At 29.9% G+C, this 24,193-nt stretch overlaps 2 protein-coding genes across 4 annotated transcripts; one reads left to right on the forward strand and one right to left on the reverse strand.

Annotated features, from left to right (window-relative positions):
- Positions 1-5,223: 5,223 nt before the first annotated feature.
- LOC137812620 (protein LURP-one-related 4-like) lies at positions 5,224-6,385 on the reverse strand. The gene is made up of 3 exons (XM_068614738.1): positions 6,053-6,385; positions 5,700-5,921; positions 5,224-5,593 (listed from the first exon to the last, which is right to left on the reverse strand). The coding sequence occupies exons 1-3, from the start codon at positions 6,281-6,283 to the stop codon at positions 5,459-5,461; spliced, it is 588 nt and encodes a 195-aa protein (XP_068470839.1). The 5' UTR covers positions 6,284-6,385; the 3' UTR covers positions 5,224-5,458.
- Positions 6,386-18,110: 11,725 nt separating this feature from the next.
- Positions 18,111-23,158, forward strand: LOC137812622 (probable LRR receptor-like serine/threonine-protein kinase At1g63430). Of its 3 annotated transcripts, XM_068614743.1 has the most exons (14): positions 18,161-18,809; positions 18,891-18,976; positions 19,061-19,199; positions 19,363-19,434; positions 19,567-19,710; positions 19,797-19,946; positions 20,333-20,449; positions 20,528-20,592; positions 20,774-21,025; positions 21,111-21,316; positions 21,419-21,554; positions 21,631-21,788; positions 21,952-22,167; positions 22,254-23,158. In XM_068614743.1, exons 3-14 carry the CDS (start codon positions 19,108-19,110, stop codon positions 22,497-22,499), a joined length of 1,854 nt encoding a protein of 617 aa, XP_068470844.1. In that variant the 5' UTR covers positions 18,161-18,809; positions 18,891-18,976; positions 19,061-19,107; the 3' UTR covers positions 22,500-23,158. The 3 variants fall into 3 exon arrangements, with proteins under 3 accessions (XP_068470843.1, XP_068470844.1, XP_068470842.1); XM_068614742.1 differs by lacking the exon at positions 18,891-18,976 and having other exon boundaries at positions 18,111-18,809; XM_068614741.1 differs by lacking the exon at positions 18,891-18,976 and having other exon boundaries at positions 18,187-18,809; positions 20,771-21,025.
- Positions 23,159-24,193: the final 1,035 nt, after the last annotated feature.

The following is a 24,193-nucleotide window of genomic DNA, read 5'->3' on the forward strand; positions in this document are numbered from 1 at the left end:
AAAATACAAAATTTGTATTATAGAATGTAAAATTAAAATATAAAAATCTTACGTTTAATATTCTAAAATATAAAATCCAGAAGATCATCATATTGTACAATCTAAAACTCAACCAGTAAACAGAAAAATTCACCAATAATTCATTTAGAATTTTAAAATTTATGGAACTGCAACTTGAAAAGTATGGGGTGCAGAAAACAATATCCTATTTCAAGTTAGAATGTGTTGGGTCTTCACACTCTACGTTAGCCATCCAACCCACATATAAAAGGAATTAGCAAAAACCAAAATGGCAGTTTCTTCCTGCATCCCTACGTTTTTCTTCCTGCACCCCCATAATGTTATGCAAAGACCAAACTGTCCCTATTATTTTTAAAAACCCTAAAATGTAATTGAACTGTGTTTATTTTTTTTGCATTATGAATTATGGAATCTGGAAAAATTTTGGATTGACACTTCCGGTAAATTTTTGGATCCATCAATCCGCAATTTAAAACATGCATTTCACATTAAAAAATTCATCATTCCAAAAAAACATTTTGGATCTACCAATCCATAACAGAAATATGCATTCCGGATTCAGAAATCCATAATTCAGAAAAAATCATTCTCGATCCACCAATTCGTAACAAAATTAAACTTCCGGGTTCAGCAATCTAGAAATCAATAATTTATGCAAAAATTGCTTCCGGAACACCCCCTCATCCGAAAAAAATAATGATTCAGTTCTGGATTGATGAATCTATAACATACTCCCATATCCCTATTTTCGCTAACCACGGTATCCTTTTTTAAATAAAAGGTCAAGGCCAATTTCAGAATTTAAAAAATTGTGGAGGTGTAGGAAGAATAACGTAAGGTGCAGGAAGAAGAAACCGAAGAAAATAGTTAGATATTTGTTTTTCTTTTAAGAGTTAAAAAAAGAAGAATCTTCAAGGATTTGTGAACTTCTTTTCTCTTCCTTTTTGCATTTTCTTCATGTCTAATTGAATACCCTTTTGAAGGAATCACTTGAATTTCAATATGTTTATTAAATTGATTTATTTATAAAATTTGGTTTTTGTACTTTTATGCCTTGTGTGCTTGTGTTGAATATTTTTTACGACTTCACGACCCATTATCAGAAAGAATATTTTATTTATATATTGAATGAAAATTTATTTCAGTCATTGGATATAATCACTGCTAGGGATTTTTATTATCAAGACTAAGTCCTATTTAATTTCTCTCCAAGACATTAGAGCTCTTAACTAAGATTAAAAATTGTTGCAAAAGAATAATCAGGATTAAAGAATTATTTGCTTAAGTATATGTAGATTTTAATAAATTATTCAATCAGGTAAAGTCAAAACCATTTTTTGTTTCACTTCTATCAGAACTGTGCTTGTGATTGGTGGGTCAATCTTTGATCATCCTACTTATAATCATCACATCAAAACATAAGTTAATTGTATAAATATGGATATATATGAATGATGTAACTCTTAAAAACTATATATAGTAACACACTGCTACATATGATTAAATAAAAACGTGGCTATATCACATTGGACTATATCTATACAAATTTGACTTCATAAATTTCTTGGTTCTCATAATTTCATGCTTGTCATGTCAACGGTAAGCAATGCACAGTGTGAATCCACTTTTCCATGTAACCATGTGTATGTCGTGAACCACGATTGTAACACCAAAAATCTCTAACCAAAATCAGAACAACAATTTTTTTATGGTTCTCTCTTCTCTCTTCTTGTCGCCTTCTTACTCACTAATAATGGAGGTGTTGAATCTCTGAATCTTTTTTTCAAATGTTTCTATACCTTTTGGACCTAAAGACTCGTTCATGAAACTTCATTAATTAATGTCTCAAGAAACGAAAAAAAGCTTCAATACGTGGAGGGATGGCAACTGCATCGTTAAAAAATATCGTATATGCATCATATATATCATATAGCTGCCCACATTAAACATGCTTTAATTAGTATTAGTTGTTTATGTGATGATTTATTGGATATAGTATACACTGCTGAATCAGTAGAGATTCTATTTTATCAGATTATTAAAAAAATGGAGATTTGTGTTTATCTTAACCACAAATATTTAAATGGCTTTATTTATAAACAAAACTTGAACAAGCATCATGACTATGGATGTTTGGCTTATTGCTATTGTTTTTTTCTTTCTATTTCACTTTGTCATTTATTGGATAAGAAAAAAAAAGGGAATCTTGAAACTTTATGTACAGTGGAGATAAGTGTTATAGGAGAACTTACAGAGATAAAATTATTTTATAGAAATAAGAACAGTTTATAATATTGTCGATCTTGGAATAAAAATCTGTTCTTATAAGTTGGTAATTTCCTACTAATAGTTAGATAGAGTTTTTATACATTAAAGAAAGTTTCCATTAACTATATATATCAGTAAATAGTTGTGCTAATTTGTTGACAAAATTTAATGATGGTCACTTATATGCACATGTGTTGCCATGAGAAAGATAAGAAAACATTATCTGGACAAACACATGTTGATGCTTATATATGCATTAACAATACGTCAAATGAAAAGGGGAAAGTATTAGAACTGCTGTGTTGATGTAATTCTTTGAGGCATTATGTGTCACACATGCTGCATCATTGCAGTTCCCATGTTCTGCGGAAAACAAATGACAAAATAACGAAAGAATATACCATTTTATTTTAACGTGGCCATTTCTTACAATAATTTTATGCAATAAGAAATACAAGTTGAGTTTAAAAGAAACCCTAGTTTATTAGCAATGAGTTGAATAAGGATTACATAATATAAAAATTCTCACGTGTAGTGTTTGATAATCTTAATTTAACAAGTAACAACAATGGTGTGTGCAAAGGTATAACGATGAGTGTGGAACGGGAATTGATATTTTGAAGCAGCTGGTACCATGCCTGTGTCTTTTTGCCCTGCTTGCATGCATGTACAGATTCATTTTTTGCAGAATAAACGAAGAAATGAAGAAGGAAAATGAAGCTTTTGTGGACTGAAAGCGATTATTCACCTGCCCAGTGGTTAGGGTTCATCAAGATGTTAAATTCAACTTTCTTGTTTTTATGGTGCCAAAAATCAAGACACTTACAATGTGAAATCCTTGTATGTAGATGAAAATTCTGAGTAAGGTTAGAGATGTATTACAATTATTTTTATATTATATAATTGAATATAAATCTTAAACTAATTTTATAAAACTGAATTAAATTTAAAATCTACTAATATTTTTCATATATAAACTCAATCTCTATTCATCCTTCAATTATTATATTTTTATTTCTTTTACTCTTGTTAAATGATATGTATATTAGGGTGAATTATATATATTGCTACTTTCTCGGGTCGTTCTAAGTGTTTGTTGGTCTGTCGAAGCGATAGCGGATGATACTATGGACCCAACAAACACTTGTTAGGATAAACTTTAAATGACTCTAATATCATATTAGAAGTGAACTTTAAGTCTAACCCAATCCCATAAAACCGACTCATGAGGTAAGATTTGCACCCACTTATACAATGAAATATTTTTATCTTATCTTTAATTGATGCGGCATCTACATATAGAGATAAAAATAGTGCAGTGTGATAAAAAGATTGCAAGACATGTACTTTATATTTTATTTTAATATTTGGTGCTCATCATTTAACTTTGTTTTTTTTATTGTTTTAAAACATATTTCTTAATTTTTTATTCGAATTTAATTAAAATTTAAAATATTAATACATTATATCAAATGTTTTTATTATTTGGATGAACTAAATTTTAACATTAATAGACTCAGTAAACATATTACAAAATAATACGTAACTTCGTCATCTACTTTCTTATTTAGACAACCTCCAATACTTCTTTTCTCTCTCCTTTTATGTTTATTTCACGTATTATCCTCACAGCTAAGCAAAAATTGACTGTTAACCATCTTATATATTCCTTTTTTTCTTAACCACTTATAGCTACACCATCTTCACAATTTCAATAATTTTAAAAGAAAACTTCAATAATTAAAGATAACCTTATTCTACAATATAGTTAGTTACCCTAAATCTAAAGTATGAAATTTATATTAAAAATTATTTATTATAAAATTTAATTATAATATAATGTAGGTATAGATAAATTTTAATTTCCGTTTCAATTTTAATTTCTATTAAAAAATTATTATATTGAATACATAGTATTATTATATTTTTCAATTTTACCCTCAGATTTTGTAATTGAGGTAATGACTATTAATTTGTATGTTGCTTAATTATATACAAAAATAACTTAATTGAGTTAAAAACTTTTTTATAAATTTAATTATTTTTAATTGAGTATGAAATTTTGTTATTCTATTTGACTTATTAGTGATAAATGATATACTTTGTTCTTGTACGAGTCAAGAACATTTTACCTTCCACGTTTACCATAAGTCTTGGACATTAACACCTAATATGTCTTGAGTTTTGGTTTTAGTGAAATATACTTGCAAAAGGTTTTTTAACGCTCAAGTCAATATTCGATATTCGATGGTTTAGGGTAACAAATGTTATTAAATGTGTATCTTGATTTGATGTTGGTTAACCTATTTATAGAGATGTCCTCTTAATTATGAGTCTAACTTAGTACGAATATCATATCTAACCCGTATTAATTTAACGTTACATACAAATCATCTACAAAATTTTTGTTCAAAAATAATTTACATTAGATTTTTGATATATTCTCAACCTTCATAATTTAGGACTATTCAGCTAAACATCCTAAAACATCTCAACCGAATATGACTGATATACTTATTTCGACATATGCTCTACATGCTCTAATAAAAAAACATTTATATATATATATATAATATAAGGATGGAAAGGTAAAATTCCTTTACCTTGACAGGAAAGAGATTAAAAATGTGTTTTTGCCCTTACCTCCCCAGATCCACCCCTATCTTGAGCAGGGGCAGGAAGGACAAAACGCACCCCACTAAGTCTTGTCTGGTCCTTGTAGCTTAATCAAATATATGGGACCTTGCTGGCTGGTGTCCCATTTCTCTTTTCGTGTGGGGTTCATTCAATAGGTAGAAATTAGTGGTTGGCACATTTGTGGAGAGATGTGTGAGTTTCTCTACCTTATCGACTTTATTATTGTTAGCTCCAATTCTTTATATCTATATTCTATATAAATTAATCTTATAGTAACAACATTAGTAAAAACAGAACATTTGGTAAAATTCCAAAGATGGAATGTACAGTAAACTGTATCATGTTTCCTCTGTAAACAATATATGTATACATAGATATACTATCTCTACAAACTAAGAAAATTTCTGATTACAAAACTTGTCACTCAGAAAATTTACAAAGTGAACTTGGAATAACATTAGATCATGCTGAATCAGTCTCCGATGAATTGTGTGTATCTCAGTGAAATCGATGAACTGGCAATTTTCTTTTTTTACATTATACCGCATATCAATCCATATACCGTGATTAAAGCCATAATGAGAGAATGATCTGTGCCAGCAGCCAAATCCAACGTTAGAACATCGTTACTCAGTACAACGCCAGAGGGTGAGTGTTTTTGCTTTGCCTGCACAATTTTCAAAAGTAACATCAATACCAGTTTCAAGTTTAAGCATTTGATGAAATTAATGTTTTCAAAATGATTAGGGAATCATATAGAGGGGTAAAATTACCTCGGCAACTATCTGTCCATCAATGTTCACGATCCTAAATGCTTCTGCTTTGCCACTGATTCTTACTATGCTGTACTTTTGGCACCCCACAGAAATTTGGCAAGCTACTTTCCCTTTGATCATTTGATTACATCTTTTTACTTGAAACCATGGTTGTTCCTGGGTGCCAAAATCAGAACTGATGCATCTGTGTCCTTCCCAACATCCAAGAGCTAGTAATCTCTGCAAAATATAGTTAACAGGAATAGATTAGTTAAAATCTCATACAATAATTTGCAAGACCAAAAATGCCAACAATGGCTTGGTTTAAGCCATTATTAGCATATGGGGTGTAGTATTTGACTGATTTGTACCTTCTTTATGGTGCAGAGAACTTTGCCTCTTAGATCCATGAGGTTAACTTCTCTTCTACCCTTTCTGTCATAGTTGTCAACTCTGTAAACGATGTCACCATTTGAGTCATAGACAGTGCATCCATTGGAGTGGAAGACAAGTGATTTCAACCATAGAGTGTATGTTTCTCTTTTGGATGTGAAACAATGAGTCTGAGGAGATGTGAGTATCTGAGGGTAAACCTTAGCCATTGTTGCAGTGTTTGATTGAGAGAAGGACTTGTGCTGTGTGAATATGTGGAATAAGGTAATGATCTTGAGCCACTTATTTATATGCCTACCTGACCCTACCTTGTTGCCAGCTTCTTTGAACCACCTTTTCAACATAATTCTATTTAATATACACCACTGCTAGAAGAAGGACCTATAATTACTTAATCTATAACTGCAAAAAGATAATGATGTGGATTAATTAACCCTGCCAATTTACTATATGCATTTTATATCATTTCTGTCTCTGTTTTGGGTGTTATAATCATGATATATGTGGATCAAGCACTAATTCATCTTTCTAGGATTAAATTTAATCTAATGGAAAACGGAACAGTTATCATAGAACACATATGAACACAAAGCTTATTTGTCATCATTGTACTACATAAAGTTGAAAAGCTTTTCCATTCCACTGTGACATTCTTAGTGAAAAGTCATAGTTCCTTCTACAATACTCATTCAGATTTTTACAAAAGCGAGTGTGTCAGAAACACGGTTATGACTTTTATTATTTAAAAAATAAGCATTAACTTGATTTTTATCAAATGTTTGATAATTTTGTTTATTTAAGCACTATCATAAGCATGTATTCATTAAAGGCATGGTGTAGTACGATAGTTTGTTTTTTTTTTTCATGAATGTTTCTCGTTAGTAGTATTTGTCATATGAAATCGAACAAGACATTTTCTTTTACTACAATTTTTTTTATAATTAGCAATATGTTAATATAATAAGTTTAACAAAATTTTTTTATCAACAATAAAAAATAATAAATATTAATACTTTAGGGGTGGTCCAACCATATACATAAAATAACCCTAAAAATAATCCTAAATCTTTCCATTAAAGAGAAAAACGTTCCAAACTGATAATTATAGAGAACAAACACATTTGCACCCAGAAAACCACCTAAAAGGGACATTTGAAAAAAAATATCAGAAGATCATCTCATATAAATCAGAGAGTCAAGACACCAGTTAAAGAAAGAAAAAATATACTTGAATTGTCAACAAATTAGATTAAATAGTATTTGTGGTAGAATAGAAATGATATCTTAGAATAGAAGTTGGTGTTTGAAGAGAATATTCTTTGATTCTTGATGAAATAATTGACATGTAAAAGGTAAACCTCACTATCATTTACGAATTTAATATAATGTATGTATGCTATGCACCATTTTTCCCGAGTTTAATCAAAGCAATTGGTTGCCAAATTCGGTAAAGTGGAGTTAGCTAAAGGAAGAAACGGTTATAGAAAGGAAGCTAAAGAGAGAGAGAGAGAGTAGTTGGAAGGAACATAAGAAAATGGAGAATGGTGATAATCCATTAGAGCACGTTTAAGACATTGGATTGGGCGTGGATTTTATAATATATGCAGATGAGTTAGTTTATGTGTTCTGACTTTCATTTGAAAAACTATGATATACAATTAACTAAGCATGCACTTATGAAAAAGGTTTTCCATAGATAGGATTAAAAACTGAAAAGGGCTTTTGAAAATGAACGTAGTTCGTTTCTAATTATATAATATGGGTGGTCGTTGATGTCATTGTAGTGCAGACATTGCTTGTGTAGTTATCTGTTAAAAAATTGCAGGGCTGTGGGAGTTGATGTGATGAACACAAGGGATAAATCATTTTCTATTGTAATCTTATCGGCTACAGTGTAATTAATCATTATCCACTTCTTACTTTGGGACCTAAATGGGTGTCATTAGGTAAACATAATATGCATTATTATTATTATTAGCACTAAGCCAAAAGCCATCGCTTGCATCATAGCCAATAAACGCTTTGTCAACGTAAGTTCATAGAGGTACAATGGGTGATTTTTTTTATAAGAAAGTTAAGAAGGGAAATTTAAATTTAACACTCTTATCAATGTTATTGTAGAGTTATGGGCCTGACGCATAACACTACAAGAAAATCACGAAATAAAAATTAATTTTTAGAGACCAAAATAATTAGTTGTAATAGTAACTAAATTATAGATCATTTTAGAAACTAAAAAAAATGGGTTTCTAAATTAGTTTATATTATTGTTAAGTAGTTTTTAAAATTGCTATCTAATTAGCAACCAAGATTTTAATTACCAATTATTTAGTTTCTAAATTTGGTAGAAAAACCTTAGTTGCTAATTCGATACCAATTTAGAAACTATTTAACAATAATAGAAACTAATTTAGAAACCATTTTTTTTTAGTTTATAAAATGGTCTCTAATTTAGTTACTATTTCAACTAATTATTTTGGTCTCTTATCTAAAAATTGGTTTCTATTTGATTTCATTGTAGTGTAATATGAGAATTGAGATCTTATCTTTAACAGAAAACGTGCGTCATCTTTTATTTATCAGACTTAATCACCCTTAATGGCTCAATAAAGTCAGAATCGGAATGGTCAATATATATCAGAGGGAACAATAACAAGGAGATCTATCTTTTACACACTTATCCTAGGTCACTTAAAGAGGTTTTAAGGTTAGGTTACAATTCGATCTACATAAATGATCATCTCATATCATCTAATACACCATACATGAAATATTCTTAACTCATATTCTATCATATACTCATTATAATTTTGTGTTCTTACTGACTTGAGCGTCATCCAGATCCCGACCTACCTCAAGTTGGCTAGAATAATTATCAAAAGATAAATTTTAAGTCTAATTCAATCTTATAAAATAAAATTTATATTTATTTATATATTATGGAATTAAATCTTCATTCGAAAATTCCAAGTCTTATTGTCATTTACTAGTCCTTCTTACACTTTAGGAATAACTAAATGATGATTTTGTAAAGTTTATCTAAACGTTAACTTCTTGGTGTATTTCCACCCTTTTCTTTCTCTGGGCTGTTTCATTCAGAACAAAAATTGGTCCAGAAATTTTAATGAGGATTAGTATGGAATCTGGTAGAATAATAATTATTAATTAATTTTGTCATATTTCGTTTTCAACATGTCTTTTTTGTTTATTAATGGGAGACTGGTTCAAATGCGTATTGTTTGCAGAACGTCATGCTCAATACAGAAACCATGAAACAGGCACATGTGATATGTCCCCATTCTGAAAGATGCAATTAATAGAGTTTTGTATGTAGAGAAACATATTGGACCGATTCAATCAAAATGTGTCTGCATACATTAATTCAAATAAAATTTGTATCGAAAATCATATACTGAATATTAGAAAGCGCAGGTTATATTAGGTGGCAATGACATTGACATGAATTCATACATACCTTTGATGCTCTTAAACTTTTGGCAAATTGTTGTCTTGAAATGCAGTTCCACAAAAGACAGAGAAAGAAACAGTAATAGCGAAGCTGTATATAAACTTGAGCAAAAATAAGGATGAAAGAAAGTGATACTTTGTGTATATATAATAACATGGTGGTAGAAGCAAACAACAAATTAAACTCTCTTCCTATTAAGAGATATACATGAACAACATATATTAGTTAGAACCAATTGTGATACACCAACCAATAACTAAAATTTCATTATAAATAATCAACTATGTTATTTTCAAAATCACCCAATACTTCATACTTACGAAAAAATAGGTATAATAATTGGTAAACACTTCATTGTTCCATGGTTTAGTTGGGCAAACCCACAGGGATAGACATTCATGCAGCCTAAAATGGGTATTATATGCCAAATCATATGATAAGGATTACATCATATAAATCAACATAATAAATTATATGTTTGAGATCTCACGTCAATTAAAATTAAGAAATAATTTATAAGAGTACAATTTAAAATCTCGTGTTAAAGAACATGAAGGTTTGAGTCCTCTTCGAGACATAATATTAAGATCTTTTATTTAATTAAAAATAAGTTTGACAACGAATTAAAAAATCGTCTATTTAATAAATGGATAATATGTTTTGAAATCGTCTCTCATGCATTATTTCCTTCCCGATAATATATTCTTCAACAAGAATCACACGGGTAGATTGATACAATAAAAATCTCTAATAAAATACATACTAGTAACTCAACAAACAGATAAAGTATATGAAATAGTTTGTTTTAGAAATTGACGACTTACTCATTTAATGACTTTCTTTAGAGTATACTAAATTCAAAATATAGATCCGTTGGGCATTCCAACCGTTCTTCTCTTTTCAAAGCTATTGAAAAAAGTATCCAATATTTTTTTTTATTGTGAACTATATATTAGGTTTCACTTTATTAAAGGTTGTATAAAATTAAATTACACTAAAAAAAGTACTTGGACCAAAATATGTTCTTATAACATATAACCAGGTGTGTTGATATACTTGGTCTCCATTCACACGTTTTCTTATCAGAGACTTCATCTTTTATGAAGTGGCATGGATCATACTACAAAAGTACTAGAAAAAAAAAATCTTAGTATATTAGAAAAAACACGAATCAGTCAACTGCTGCTCTTTGTATTTGACAACTTCAAAACACATTTGAATTTTGTCCTTACTCATTAAATAGATTTGCTAATTACAAAAATGTCTTGATCTTCTTCTTTTTTTCCTTTTTTTTTATAATGTCCATTTTAGTTACTGTCTTAAATTCATTGATTTAGTCTTTCCTTTCAATGTTAATTACATCAAAAACCTCTTAAAACAGATTAAGGGCAAGTTCATATTCAAAAGTTACTAATGATATGATGTGATTTTGTATTATTTGTTTTGTAATAATATTTAAATATACTTTATGCGTATATTTTAAAACAAAATAAAACAAAGATGTAAAAATATTTTATAATGGTTATTTTGTCTTTAAAATTATTATTTTCCTCAATATTTATTATATTTCGTAACTTTGTGTGGAATTTTATAAATAAAACAACCTTGACAAAAAAAATATTTATTTTTATTCTAAATTACCTATTCAAGAAAAAAAATAAACAACTCACAAATACCTAATTGGTGCTTATTACTAAGTTTGTTTATTTAGTTGATGATACGCATGTTATTATACTTAAAATACGTGCAATAGTTTTGTGTTAAAAAATCATATAGTTCTTTAAGGTAATCTCCCTAACATTATCATATCATATAGATTGAAATGGCCATGGTTACGTATAAGTTCAAGTAGCTAGGATCATATATGTTTTTATGAACAATCACTATATATGTCAAAGATTTTATATTTGCACACCACAATTTAGACATTTTTAAGTTTTAACATATTTTCATATTAGAAAAATAGAAAGGAAAACGTTTACTAATGCTTTTAGAAAACTATTTTGAAAACAAAACAAAAATGAAAAGTTTGACTAAATTGTATTATATATATATATATATATATATATATATATATATATATATTATGTTCTGCCTTATATTTTTGCCCTCCTAACATTTATTTTTCTCTTTTTTAAAATTATATTTTCGTATAAATAAGTGATAAAAAATAATATTTCAATAGAAACTCGATAAAGTATATTTATTTTTAAATTTTTGTTTCCTCACTTGATGTAAGGTCTAAAAAAATCTACAAGAGCAGAAAAATTAATACATATATAGGTAGATTTATGTTTCCCTTGACTATATCAGCTAAATTGTGCATAGAAAACCAAATATGTTTTTTTACATAAAATTGAGAGAGTTTCTTCTTGCACCTTTACATTTTTCTTTCGGCACTTCTAAATTTTTTGAAATATAAAAATTTCTCTTTCACAGTTTTGGATAATTTTGGAATAGAAAATTCGTAAGAAAAAAATATTTTCAGAATAGGATGTGTTTTTGGAATAGAAGATCTGAAAGATAAAAAATCATTCTAAAATATTCTATTCAGAACACATTTTCTGATTTTCGGATTGGTAAATCCGGAATTAATAAAATGTGTTTCAGAAAATATTTTCCATAAATATTTTGAAAAAGATAATCCAAAAATCATTTTTAAAGGGTAAAACAGTTTTTTTTAATGTGATGGGGTGCAGAAGACATTTGCTAGGGTGCAGAAAGATACCGCCTAAAATTGAAACTATTCACCATTATTGTGCCCAACAGAACCCAATTGCCTTCGGCCCCAATAGAGGATGGACTTCGATGTGGGCCCATATAAGAAAAGATATATCTCCTGCACCCCATCAAAATTCTTCCACATCCTATCAAATAGGTGAAATGATAAAATATCTCATATAATTCATCCTCATTTTAAAAAACTCTTTTTGAAATATATTTTGGAAAATTTATTCAGGAAAATACATTCCAGAACATATTATACACGTTTCGAAAGGTTTATTCTGAAAAAATTGTTTTGGATTTTTTTTTTCAAAATACATTTCATGAATTCTGGAAAATATATTTACAGAAAAAGCTTCTACAAAAAAATAATCCAAAAATCATTTAAAAAAAAGGTAAAACATGCTTTTTGAAAATTGATGGGGAGCAGGAAAAAACGCCTACGGATTATATTATATTTTTCTTTCAGTACCCTCATAATTTCTAATTGTTATCATAATTTTTAAACTTACCATTTTATTTGTTCTAAAAAAATTTAGGACAAGCTGTCTGAATGTTTTGGAACATGGTTTTCTGAACAAGATTTTAGAAAAAAAAAAATTGGACTATAATTTCTAGAACACGCTTTCCAAAATACATTAAATATGTTTCAAAACAAGTTTTTTAAAACAAATTTTCCAAAATAAGTTTTTTAGAACATAATACCTTTTAAAACAACTTCTTTTAGATTACATAAAATGAGTTCTAAAACAAGTTTTATGAAATATAATTTTCAAAACAAACTTTCTGAACATATATAATAATTCAAAAATGAACTTTTCAGGTATCAGTTAAGTAGCTTTTTAAAACAAGTTTTTTTTTTCCATAATAAGTTATTTCTTCTTTCTCTTCTTTCTCTCAATTAGTGCAATAAAAAAACAAAAAGTAATGATACATGAACAAAATATGGGGTGCACTTAGTCAGAGTGGGGAGTGGAGGAGAAAACGTCTGATATTATGAACAAAATCAAAAACAGAAGTAACCTTCTCAATTAAAAATAATGTGCATTGGAAAGTTATCTAAATAACAAAATATTATCTACTTACTTTTTTTATAATTTTATTTTAAAAATCATATCAACAATATTTTTCATTAATTGTTAATATAAAAGATTTTAATTAAGTACCACTCCATCCTTAATCTCATACTTATTAATAAGGAAAGGTAAAGAAACATCAAGATTTCGTAACCTCGCCACCATGAAATAATGTTAGTGTAATATTATTTAGTTATATCAAAAGATTTAATTTTAACAAAATTTAAACATTGGAAAGAATCATAACGTTAGCATGTTGATCAAGTAAGATCTTCTCATTAAATGATCTTAATACGACATAAGTTTTAAAACTTCAAATCTTAAATAATACTTTGAGTCATATATAATTTTTTTTATAAATATATATTTTATCAACATATAAATAAAATATAAATTAGAATGTGAATTTTATAATAAAAATTATAAAAATATTTTTAAATAATATAATACAGTGGAATTCACCAAAAATAAATTAATATTTTATCTAATGATGATTTTATTATTTTATTATGAATTATGTTATTATTTATTTAAATTTTAATAATATCTTTTACCTAAAATAAAAAATCCAAATCCGATTCTATTGGTTGATTGTGTAGCAAATGATTTAATGAGCCCAACAAACCTTCATAAGTTTGATGGGGGCCCATTATGGAGGAGATGGTGACGCTGATGTTCATACTGAGCCATCTATAAACAAGTTGAGTGTAGTTTTTCAATTTTATTTATTTGAGTTTAATTAAAAGTTTGACTTTAGATTGTTAAAAGAATACTTAATGTAAATTTGTTTTCACTCATAATTGTTTGTTTAACTTCATTAACATGTAGCATTTGAAAACATCATTTGTTAGATTCATGGTGGTAAGAGAGTTTTTTTTCCCGTATACCAATATAGTCTTACATGGTATACAGTCTTACATCGCTTGGGAGAGTCGAGGTCAGTTTATATACTCCCTCCTTTCTCAACCCACCGAAGTGTTTTTTCATGACAAAATAGTGACGGAGCACCGACTTCCAAAACGGACAATACTTTACTTCAACTTTATTTTTTTAATACATTTTACATTTAAATTTTAACCTATTCAAACATTGAAAGTAACAGAATTTTAATCTTCACAAAAAAAATAATCTATGTATGATATTTTGTATTTGCATGTATTTAGAGTGAAGAAAATATTTTATATGTATAAAAATGTATTATTGTGAAACATATATTTATATTTTTACATTAAAGTTGTTATTTGTCTTAAGTCGTCCCTAAAATGTCAAGATCATTTAGTTACAGGTAATTTTCTTATTTTTTTATTAACAAAAAATAAATAAAATAAATATAATGATGAACTAAAAGATTCTCTGGGGTCTGTTTCTGTGATTTCCCTTGAAAGAAGTTGCAGCAATGGAAAATTTGAAAGTAAGAGAGATAATTAAGGCACTTTTAAGGTCAGTGATTTCACAGTGCTCTTCCTTTCCAAAATTAGGCAATGTTATATATCCCTGTGTCTGATTCTAACCAAACTTCGAAAGTTCCAATTACTTGCTTTTGAATCAATTTTGATTACGAATTGGACAGATAAGCTAACTTGTAAGAATAAAAGCATTGATTAGCAAAGAAAACATGGTGGGGAATAAATTGGTCTCACAATAACAATAAGAACTAATGACCACTGTCCCAACATACTATGTCGTCTCAGTTAGTGTCTCTGGGAAACATCATAATGTTGTATAGGAACAAATTTTATTCATTAAGAACAATGTACTATGCTCTTTAACTAATCACTATTTACTTAATCATAACTATCATAGATTAACTTTTTTAGTTGTTTAAGTTATCTCTGTCCATAGTTAAAAGACTAATTTTCATGACGAGGATGATTAATCCAAGTGGTTAACATCTTTTAATATTCTAATATGTGATTAGTAATACTATTTTGCTTTTATAGTGGAAACCTTCCTCTATAACCAAAGGAAGTTAGGGTTATTCTACCATCACTCTCATCTCATTAGAATGTACAAATGTTTCTGAAAAAAAAAACAATCGCCTTAAATAATTATACATAACCAGAAAAATAAACAAAATATTTTTAATATGAAAAATAATTAAACAATCGAAATAATTTTAACATGAATTTTATTTGTAGTTAATAATAATGTAGATAAACGAATTTGAGAGTTTTAAAGGTCGATGTGAGATCTCCAACACACCCGTCACTAGCGGATGGTATGATAGCGGGTGACCTAATAATGCTAACAAATACTTATTAGGATAGACTCAAAGTGACTATGATACCATGTTACGAAGTGAACTTTAAGTTTAACTCAACCTTATAAAACCGACTCATAAGATTAAAATTTATATACAATAAAAGACTCTAATCTCTAGTCGAGGTGGGATTCCAACAAAATTTATACTAATAGTAACTAAAACATTTAAAAATGTAGCAGGATTATCCCCTAAGCATTCTATAGCGAACTTCTAGGAAGGTTGGAAAATTCTTAGATGGCACAAAAGCATAGAAAAGAAATGGTAAAGAAGGCATTGATGGGACTAAGGTAACCAAATGAATGAAGAAAGGTAAGAAAGAAGAGGGAAAGTAAAGTACTTGAGGAAATTGTGTTTGTTGTGAAAGAGATAGTGTTTGGAAGAAAAGGAAGAAAAGCCATGTGGGGGCACTCATCAAAAACACCCACATGGAGGGATTCTCCATGCCAGGTGAAAGGAATGCCTCCTCCAACATGGATGTGTGTGGATGCAACTTCCACAAAACCTAAACCAAAATAAAAAAACATTATTATTATTATCAAGAAACTGCATATCCAGCATTGAATGCATATTTTGTTCCACATATTTTTAACAATTTGTTGTGCTTGAGAAGTGAGTTGTTTTATTTGGTGTTCTGGCAAAAGCTTAACTGGGTTTTGAAGGTTGAAGATGATTAGGTTCCTTTCTTTAAATACACTCAACCTCTTTAAAGAGGATCTTGCTTGGAACCACTGTTCATGAGGGCCCTTCAATTTAAACAATATCTTCTTTTGTCTTTTGTTTCCCCCTCATCATCAAAAAAATATATTGCGATTACCCATTAATACAAAATGCCAAAATCAAATCAAATGTTCTTCTTATTTAGTAAGCTTTGCCTTTAATTGTTATCAACATTGCTTTTCTATGTATATGTTAAAATAGAAAGACCAACCACTTGCTCTTTTGTAAATAAAATACTTATCTTTTAGCAAGTAAATTTATTATTATTAAATGAACTTTAAGTCTAATTTAATTTTATAAATTTGGTTTATGAAAGTTGAATTTTGTACTTGTATATAATGAAATGTTTTTATCTTTAATGATTAGTAAGATCTTTAACATTTATGTTAAAAAATTTAATTATTAATTTTTAGTTGATTTGCATATTATTAATAAAAACAGAAATTAGAAAGCAGAAAAATGTATTAATATGGAAGACTAAACCTATAGTTGACGCGTGACATTAGCTTTAATAATGGATTTGGATGGAGAACAACTGTGAACGTGGAATTTCTTAAGCATTTCGATGCTTTTTCAAAAAGCACTTTTGCTTATCGTATATCACCTAACTAAACATCAACCCTACAATTTAAATCATATTAGTAGTAATATTCTTAATGAAGTTTTTTTATTAATATTGACTTTTCCCAATAGTTGTTCACTCGTGACATTGACTAGTTAATGGAAAAGAAATACTTTTTTGTTAAAGAAATTGAAAGAATTTATAACATGACATATTTTTCAAATGTTATAATTTTGGTAATTGACAGTGGAGGAAAATAAAAGTGATTTCAAATTTATCATTTTCTTCTCCCATTTTTAACAAGTTTCTCCATAAATACTCGTGAGAAAAATACAAATAAAAAGGATTTTTTATAAATTAAGAATTAGGTTATGCATTAAAATTTTCATACAATTTTTAAAAAAACATAACTTATTTAAAACTTATTTTAATCCATAAAAACTGTTTTTATATTTTTTGTTTTTATGTTAGGAATGTTTACAGAGAATTTTCTTTATTGTTTCTGTTTGTTTTTCAGAAATAACACATATATTATACTTATTAATGATTATTTTTATTAATTAGAGAATGTGAGATTTAAAAAGGGGGTAGGGGAGTAAATTTATGTTGTGACTAAAGTCAATTCATGGCCTTTTGTCTATTTATTTATTTATTACGATAAATCGTGATATCTATTCTGATTACTCCAGAACTTGGACCACAAAGCAGCAAACTCACGCCATTTTTATTATTTACTTCAAATACATATTTGTATATGTCTTTTTTTTTGTTGAGAAAATTACTAAATGATTTGTTTTGCTTCAACATTCCTAATTATTTAACCTTCTATTTGGATGTAGAATAATCGTTTTTTATTTTACTTTTATGCTTAAAAAATGTCATCGTATTAAATATCAGTATACAATAAAAATAATATATTTTAAAAAAAAATTAACAATCATTTTAAATATATATATAAATGTTGGAAATCTCACATCAACTAGATATTAGAGTCTTTTGTAATATATAAATTGATACAAACCTCACCTTATTGAATCAATTTTATGAAAATTAAATTAGATTTAAAGTTAACCTTGTAACAATAAAAAATATACTCTAATTATTTAGATGATATAAAGTTTAAATAAAAAAAAATTCATAGGGATTAAAAACATAAATTGAAAAAACGAGAAATTGAAGTAATAAGAATGGTTAAATTAAAGGGGAGAAGACCAAATTCTCGTGTGACGAGATGGAAGATATACATGTCTATCAGGACTTCCCTATGGCAAACACTAATCACTGCCAATAACTTTGATTTTGAAAGAGAGATGCAGAGTCCAAGTCCCAAGAACACAATGCACAAAAACAAAATCATTTTTACTTTAAAAATATCCACAAACCGCCATTTTTAACATAATTCAAAATAAAAGGCTCTTTCTTTTTTCATCCTTCTCACTCACTGCCATCAAAATCCAAACTTGGATAAACTCTCTTTGAATCCAAGTTTCATCCTCTTCTGGGTTGTCTTCAGACTTTAGTCTAGTCCACTGTCAGTGTCACCCTCTTCCTCACACCTCTCAAATCTACCATTTAAAATTCTATCACTAGTGTGCATTTTCTGAACCTCTCAACTTGTCCAAGTTTGTACCTTTTTTTGCGGTATAAATCTCTGCAAGTTCTTGGAAATTCAGTTTCATACCATCATTTTTTTTTTGCCGAGTTATACTTTTGTTGGGAAGAGCACCTTGCCGGTGACTAACTAACTAGGAAGAAGAAGAAGAAGAAGAAGAAGAAGAAGAAGAAGAAGAAGAAGAAGAAGAAGAAGCAATATAGTGTAGAAAATTTTGGGAGAAGAACATGAAGTTATGTACTTCATTGCTGTTGCTTGGTTTGGTTTCCATGCTCTCTTTTGTGGCTTCTGTCAGGGTACCTTCAAATGAAGGTAAGAGTTATGGCTGAGTATTCACTTTCTCTCTCAGATCTCGAGTTTTTAATTGTGTTGACTTCTGTTTGGATCACGTAGCAAAATTTACCATTTCTGGTTCTTGTGTGAACTTGGAAGTTTTAAGATCAATTAATTGGTTTGCCTTCTCGTCTTCGCTAACTACGGTATACATTCACAATAATGAAGCATTAGCTCTGTTTTTCTTTTATAATATTTTTTGAGTTGTAGAATTTGTTTTTTGTTCTCAGTTTTGGCACTTAAAACATTCAAAGAAGCTGTTTATGAAGATCCACATATGGCTTTGTCCAATTGGAATTCTCTGGATTCAGATCCTTGTGACTGGAACGGTGTTTCTTGCACTGCACTGCGAGATCATGTCATAAAGCTGTAAGATACCATGGATCCATTATAACATCTAGTACATTTCTTTGGCTTATTAGTCCTCTCTTGCAATGTGACGTACTTCATGAAGCATGACTGAGATGGTTAATTAATTGCATACATTACTGAGCTAGCACATTCCTAATACGACTGGATTCTTTTTCTGCAGTAATATATCAGGGGCTTCGTTGAGGGGGTTTCTTGCTCAAGAATTTGGGAAAATCACCTACATACAAGAACTGTATGTTCCTTCTTTCTGCAATCCTTACATCATTCTCTAAAACTTACTTAATCAGTGATTCGGTGTTATTACCATGACTTACAGTACTTCACTATCATGGTTGGGACTGATTTTTGGTTCTTGTCGCTGCAGGATCTTGCATGGCAACAATCTCATTGGAATAATACCTAAAGAATTGGGCATGTTGAAATCTCTTAAGGTGTTGGATTTGGGAATGAATCAGTTATCTGGACCAATTCCACCGGAGATTGGAAATTTGACTCAACTTATGAAAATGTAAAGGGAATTTAGTATGCTGTTCCAAAATTAGACTCTTAAATTATTTTGTGGACTTGTGTTTTCAATTTCATGTTTTTTTGCAGAAACCTGCAGTCTAATGGGTTGACTGGTTGGATACCTCCGGAGCTAGGAAATTTGAAATACCTTCAAGAGCTTCGGCTGGATAGGAATAAGCTTCAAGGATCTCTTCCTTGTGGTAGCAGTTCAAATTTTTCTTCAAATATGCATGGGATGTGAGTAAATATTTTTGAAAAATCAGTGTAGTTTGTTTATGAATACGCTGTCATCATTCATGTGGTGTTTAGGAATAATACTAGGACGATTTTATATCTGTGGTAGATTGCCATGCTGAGATGAGTTAATCTATAGATAACTTCATTTTGGTCTGCATATATATGCTAGGATTCAAGTTTTACTGTTTTCTTCCAATGTCATTTACCAGTTGCATTGCCATTATCTTTCATGTTTAAATAATTAGTGCATGTACGATATGCAATATGATAATTTGGATCTCCTTAATTTGTCAAGCTTACCCATTAAATATAAAAACACCAAGTTACGTTACACCATTAAAATTTGGATCTCCTTCCTTATTCTGACTCATATTATTCCTATTCAGGTATGCCTCAGGTGTGAATTTAACTGGCTTCTGTCGTCCATCTCAGTTAAAAGTAGCAGATTTTTCATATAACTTTTTCGTTGGCAGCATACCCAAATGCTTGAAGTATCTTCCGAGGTACTCTATTGATCTTCTTGTTATGTTGGCATTTTAGTCAAACCTCCTTTCTTAGAAAAGATAAACTCGATCATGCAGATCAAGCTTTCAAGGAAATTGTTTCCATATCGAAGACATAAAGCAGAGGACTTTGGTGCAATGTGGTATGTATTATGGAATAGCAGGTGCTTCACCTTGCCTATGTTTTGAGAATGGAATAACGGATAATACAAAATTTTGTGAATCACATATGCATTTGATCCATTCTACTATGATATACGCTTTACCTATAATTGTTCTTTGTTTTGTTTTACATCTAATAATGAAACTATTACTGAATAGCAGGTGCTTCGCCAGCTCGAAGTGGTCCAGTAGTAAACCCGAGGCATGAACCTGCTACCAAACATGTAACCAAGCATCAAGAAGCATCGAAACCTTCTTGGCTTTTGGCTCTAGAAATAGTGACGGGAACCATGGTTGGTTCTCTCTTTGTTATTGGTATTCTCACTGCAATTCAAAGGTGTAACAACAAATCATCTATCATTATACCTTGGAAAAAATCTGGAAGTGGAAAAGATTATTTGGCATTACAGATAGGTTTGGTTTCTTTGCTTTCTATTATGTATTTACTACTGATACTTTTGTATAGATGTTTTGAACATTTAACTCTATCAATGGGCAGACTCGGAGATGTTGAAGGATGTGATGAGGTATAGCAGACAGGATCTTGAAGTGGCCTGTGAAGACTTCAGCAACATAATTGGGTCCTCACCAGATAGTCTGGTGTACAAAGGTATAATGAAAGGTGGACCTGAGATTGCTGTAATTTCCCTCTGCATCAAGGAGGAGAATTGGACAGGATACCTTGAGCTCTATTTTCAAAGAGAGGTAAATGGAATGGAACACTCATGCTTACAGTGTGCAAGAATTGAGAGACAAATAATGAAACCAGTCTTTAAATTTTTCTGCTATTGTATTAATACAATTCAGGTGGCAGACTTGGCAAGGTTAAATCATGATAACGCAGGAAAACTGCTAGGATATTGTAGAGAGAGCAGTCCATTTACAAGGATGCTGGTCTTTGAATATGCATCAAACGGAACACTTTATGAGCACCTACATTGTTGTAAGTCACGGTACTAGCTCGTGTACATGTCTTTTTGTTTCAGTTCCTTAAAACATGAATGAAATCATAATTGCAGATGGAGAAGGGTGCCAGTTATCTTGGACACGGCGTATGAAAATTATCATTGGAATCGCACGTGGACTCAAGTATTTGCACACTGAAATTGAGCCACCATTCACCATCTCAGAATTGAATTCCAATGCTGTTTACATTACAGAAGATTTTTCCCCTAAGGTGTGCATGCATCTACTTAAAGTTTTCCAACAACCTATTATGATTGTGCCCAATGTCTTACTGCACTGAACAATAAGGACGAGAGTCTGTTAGCATGCACCTATATCTTATGTGCTGTAGCATGTATGTTATTTTTCTCATTGCAATGAACCTTAATTTTCAGCTGGTGGATTTTGAAAGTTGGAAGACCGTTCTTGAAAGATCAGAAAAGAATTCTGGTTCAGTTAGCAGCCAAGGTGCTGTTTGTCTTCTGCCAAACTCCCTTGAAGCACGCCATCTTGACCCCAAAGGAAACATATATGCTTTTGGTGTACTTCTACTGGAGATAATCAGTGGAAGACCACCATACTGCAAGGACAAAGGGTACTTGGTGGATTGGGTAAGAAACTTCCCAAAAATTTGATTAATTTTTCTATGGCATCACTCAAAGAATCAAGTCTTCAATGTTAAACTCATGTCTTGCAGGCCAGGGACTATCTTGAAATGCCAGAAGTAATGTCATATGTGGTGGCTCCTGAGTTGAAGCATTTTAGATATGAAGACCTTAAAGCAATATGTGAGGTGATAATTCTTTGCATCAGTCCCGATCCCTCTGTCCGTCCATCAATGCGTGAATTATGCATTATGTTGGAGAGCAGAATAGACACATCAATAAATGTGGAGCTAAAGGCATCATCTCTGGCTTGGGCTGAGCTAGCCCTTTCATCATAATTGAGTCAATAATATTCAACTAACCACACAACACACACTGCTACTGAAGCAGACCTATAACCATAATGCATTTCTAACTTTCCACTATCCATTTACTTTTATTTCTCACCTGTAAATGATTGTTCAGAAAAAAGGGAATGTGCAAGGGTTAATGCATCGTAAGGTAACCTTGTATAGCGGTGGTTGACAAGTAGAAATTGATGAATGAATGGGAAAAAAATGTGTTGGCCAACTGTCTTTACTTCTCCTTTTCTTTTTATGTTGAGGCTTTTGTGATTCTTCTTCTTGGGACCATAACTAAGCACAAAGTGTCTACCATTCTATCAACATGTTCATGTCAACACAAGAAAAAGACAGTTGTATGGGCAGTGGACAATGCATGATTGATGTGATCCACGATCCAACATGTTTCTCAAAGCAAACGCGTCATTAAGATTTTTGGATGCTTCAAACGTCCCTTTGCGGCTGTTGGAATCTTTGTGCACTTGGCGAAGTTTTATTTGTTCATCCCCGTGTAAATTATTTCCACTAGCAGTGGAGCATTTGTTTTAGTATCACACTTTGTAATAAAAGCAGCATTACATTAAGCCATTAACCAAAGGTATGGTTTCTGTTAATGTAAAATTTAATTTGTATTAACATTAATGACCTTTCTAGTACTTTTATATCTAAAAGGATTATAATTTTATTTTACCTAAATATATTTTCAATAAAGTAATATCAATGCTTTTAGAATGAATATTGGTTGTTAGAGATGGTTGAAGACTGAACTGCATGGCATTTCCGGATCAAGATCTTGCGGTTGAGTCAAGGATTGTGTTAGAGACAGACACATCGTTCTGTGGAACTTTAAATCTTAATGTCTATAATATAATATTGGTTGTTGGAGATGCTTGAAGACTGTTTCCGGATCAAGATATTGCGGTTGAGTCAAGGATTGTGTTAGAGACAGACTTCATGTCTAGATCCATCGTACGTCTGTTTCTCTGAAAAGGACCAGTGGGGTACACCCTAAATTAAGGAAATTATTGGCGTCCAAATATTAATTTTACTGACTCTATGGTTGAGACCACTATGAATGTGTACCAGAGACATGTACGCTTCATGGTCTGTTTCGAAAAAAAGTTGTTTTTCTTCGTTATATTAATTTCGAAAAGAGAAACAATATTGATTTAGTGGAAATTTTCTTCATTTATCTATTTCTTAAATACAAAATTACTGTTATTAATTTTATAAAACGGGTACACTTTTTTTTTAATATAAACGGGGATACATTCTAATTTCAATTCTATTGGAACTTTTTATAAATTTTCATTTTTTCAATATCTAAAATCAGTACTTTTGTTTATTAAAACCATTTTAACATAAAATGACATCATTCTAAAAATTAAAAAAATTAAAATATCACACTGTTGCGCTATATAAAAACTGGCATGGATATTAAAAATTGAAGAAAACAGATTTATACAGTGCGATATCTATCATGCTTGACAAATTACACGCAACTCATTTTTTGTATTTAAAATAATAATAGATCTTAATGAGAATGCACTTATTTCGATAAACAGATGAAAATTCATAGTGCATTCACAAATGAAAACCAAAAATTGTTTTTGTACCCCAAATGTTGCAAACTGAAATCCATTCTCATGAAATTAATTATTTCACTCTTCCATCATCCATTGTCATGAAAT

Source organism: Phaseolus vulgaris, chromosome 2 (genome assembly GCF_000499845.2).
Source record: "Phaseolus vulgaris cultivar G19833 chromosome 2, P. vulgaris v2.0, whole genome shotgun sequence".
In the NCBI taxonomy this organism is placed as follows: Eukaryota; Viridiplantae; Streptophyta; class Magnoliopsida; order Fabales; family Fabaceae; genus Phaseolus; species Phaseolus vulgaris.